Genomic DNA, 277 nt, shown 5'->3' on the forward strand with positions numbered 1-277 from the left:
TCCCCGCGCCCCCGACACGAGCTTGGAAAACAGCCGCCTTGGCGTGGCAGGCTCGTCGCTGCGCGAGGACTGGGACGCAGACCGTGCTCTGGCGTCCCCGGCTCTCAGCGGGGAGGTCCCTGCACTGGTTGCCCATTTTTCCCCCTTTCCAGAATTCCCCACCACGAAGCTGGAGATGACCGCAGTGGCCGACATCTTTGACCGCGACGGCGACGGCTACATCGATTACTACGAGTTTGTGGCCGCTCTCCATCCGAACAAGGACGCCTACCGCCCC

The 277-nt window shown here is 64.6% G+C and overlaps 1 protein-coding gene across 1 annotated transcript in view; it reads left to right on the forward strand.

Annotated features, from left to right (window-relative positions):
• LOC104623406 (microtubule-actin cross-linking factor 1-like) overlaps positions 1 to 272 on the forward strand; it is a gene marked incomplete at both ends in the record, with an annotated part of 605 nt that extends 333 nt beyond the window's left edge. Inside the window, one exon of the mRNA XM_010290485.1 lies at positions 153 to 272. Within this exon, the coding sequence (XP_010288787.1) occupies positions 153 to 272 (120 nt within the window). The remainder of the gene's footprint in view (positions 1 to 152) is intronic.
• Positions 273 to 277: the final 5 nt, after the last annotated feature.

The sequence above is a fragment of the Phaethon lepturus genome, unplaced genomic scaffold (assembly GCF_000687285.1).
Source record: "Phaethon lepturus isolate BGI_N335 unplaced genomic scaffold, ASM68728v1 scaffold26307, whole genome shotgun sequence".
NCBI classification, from domain to species: Eukaryota; Metazoa; Chordata; class Aves; order Phaethontiformes; family Phaethontidae; genus Phaethon; species Phaethon lepturus.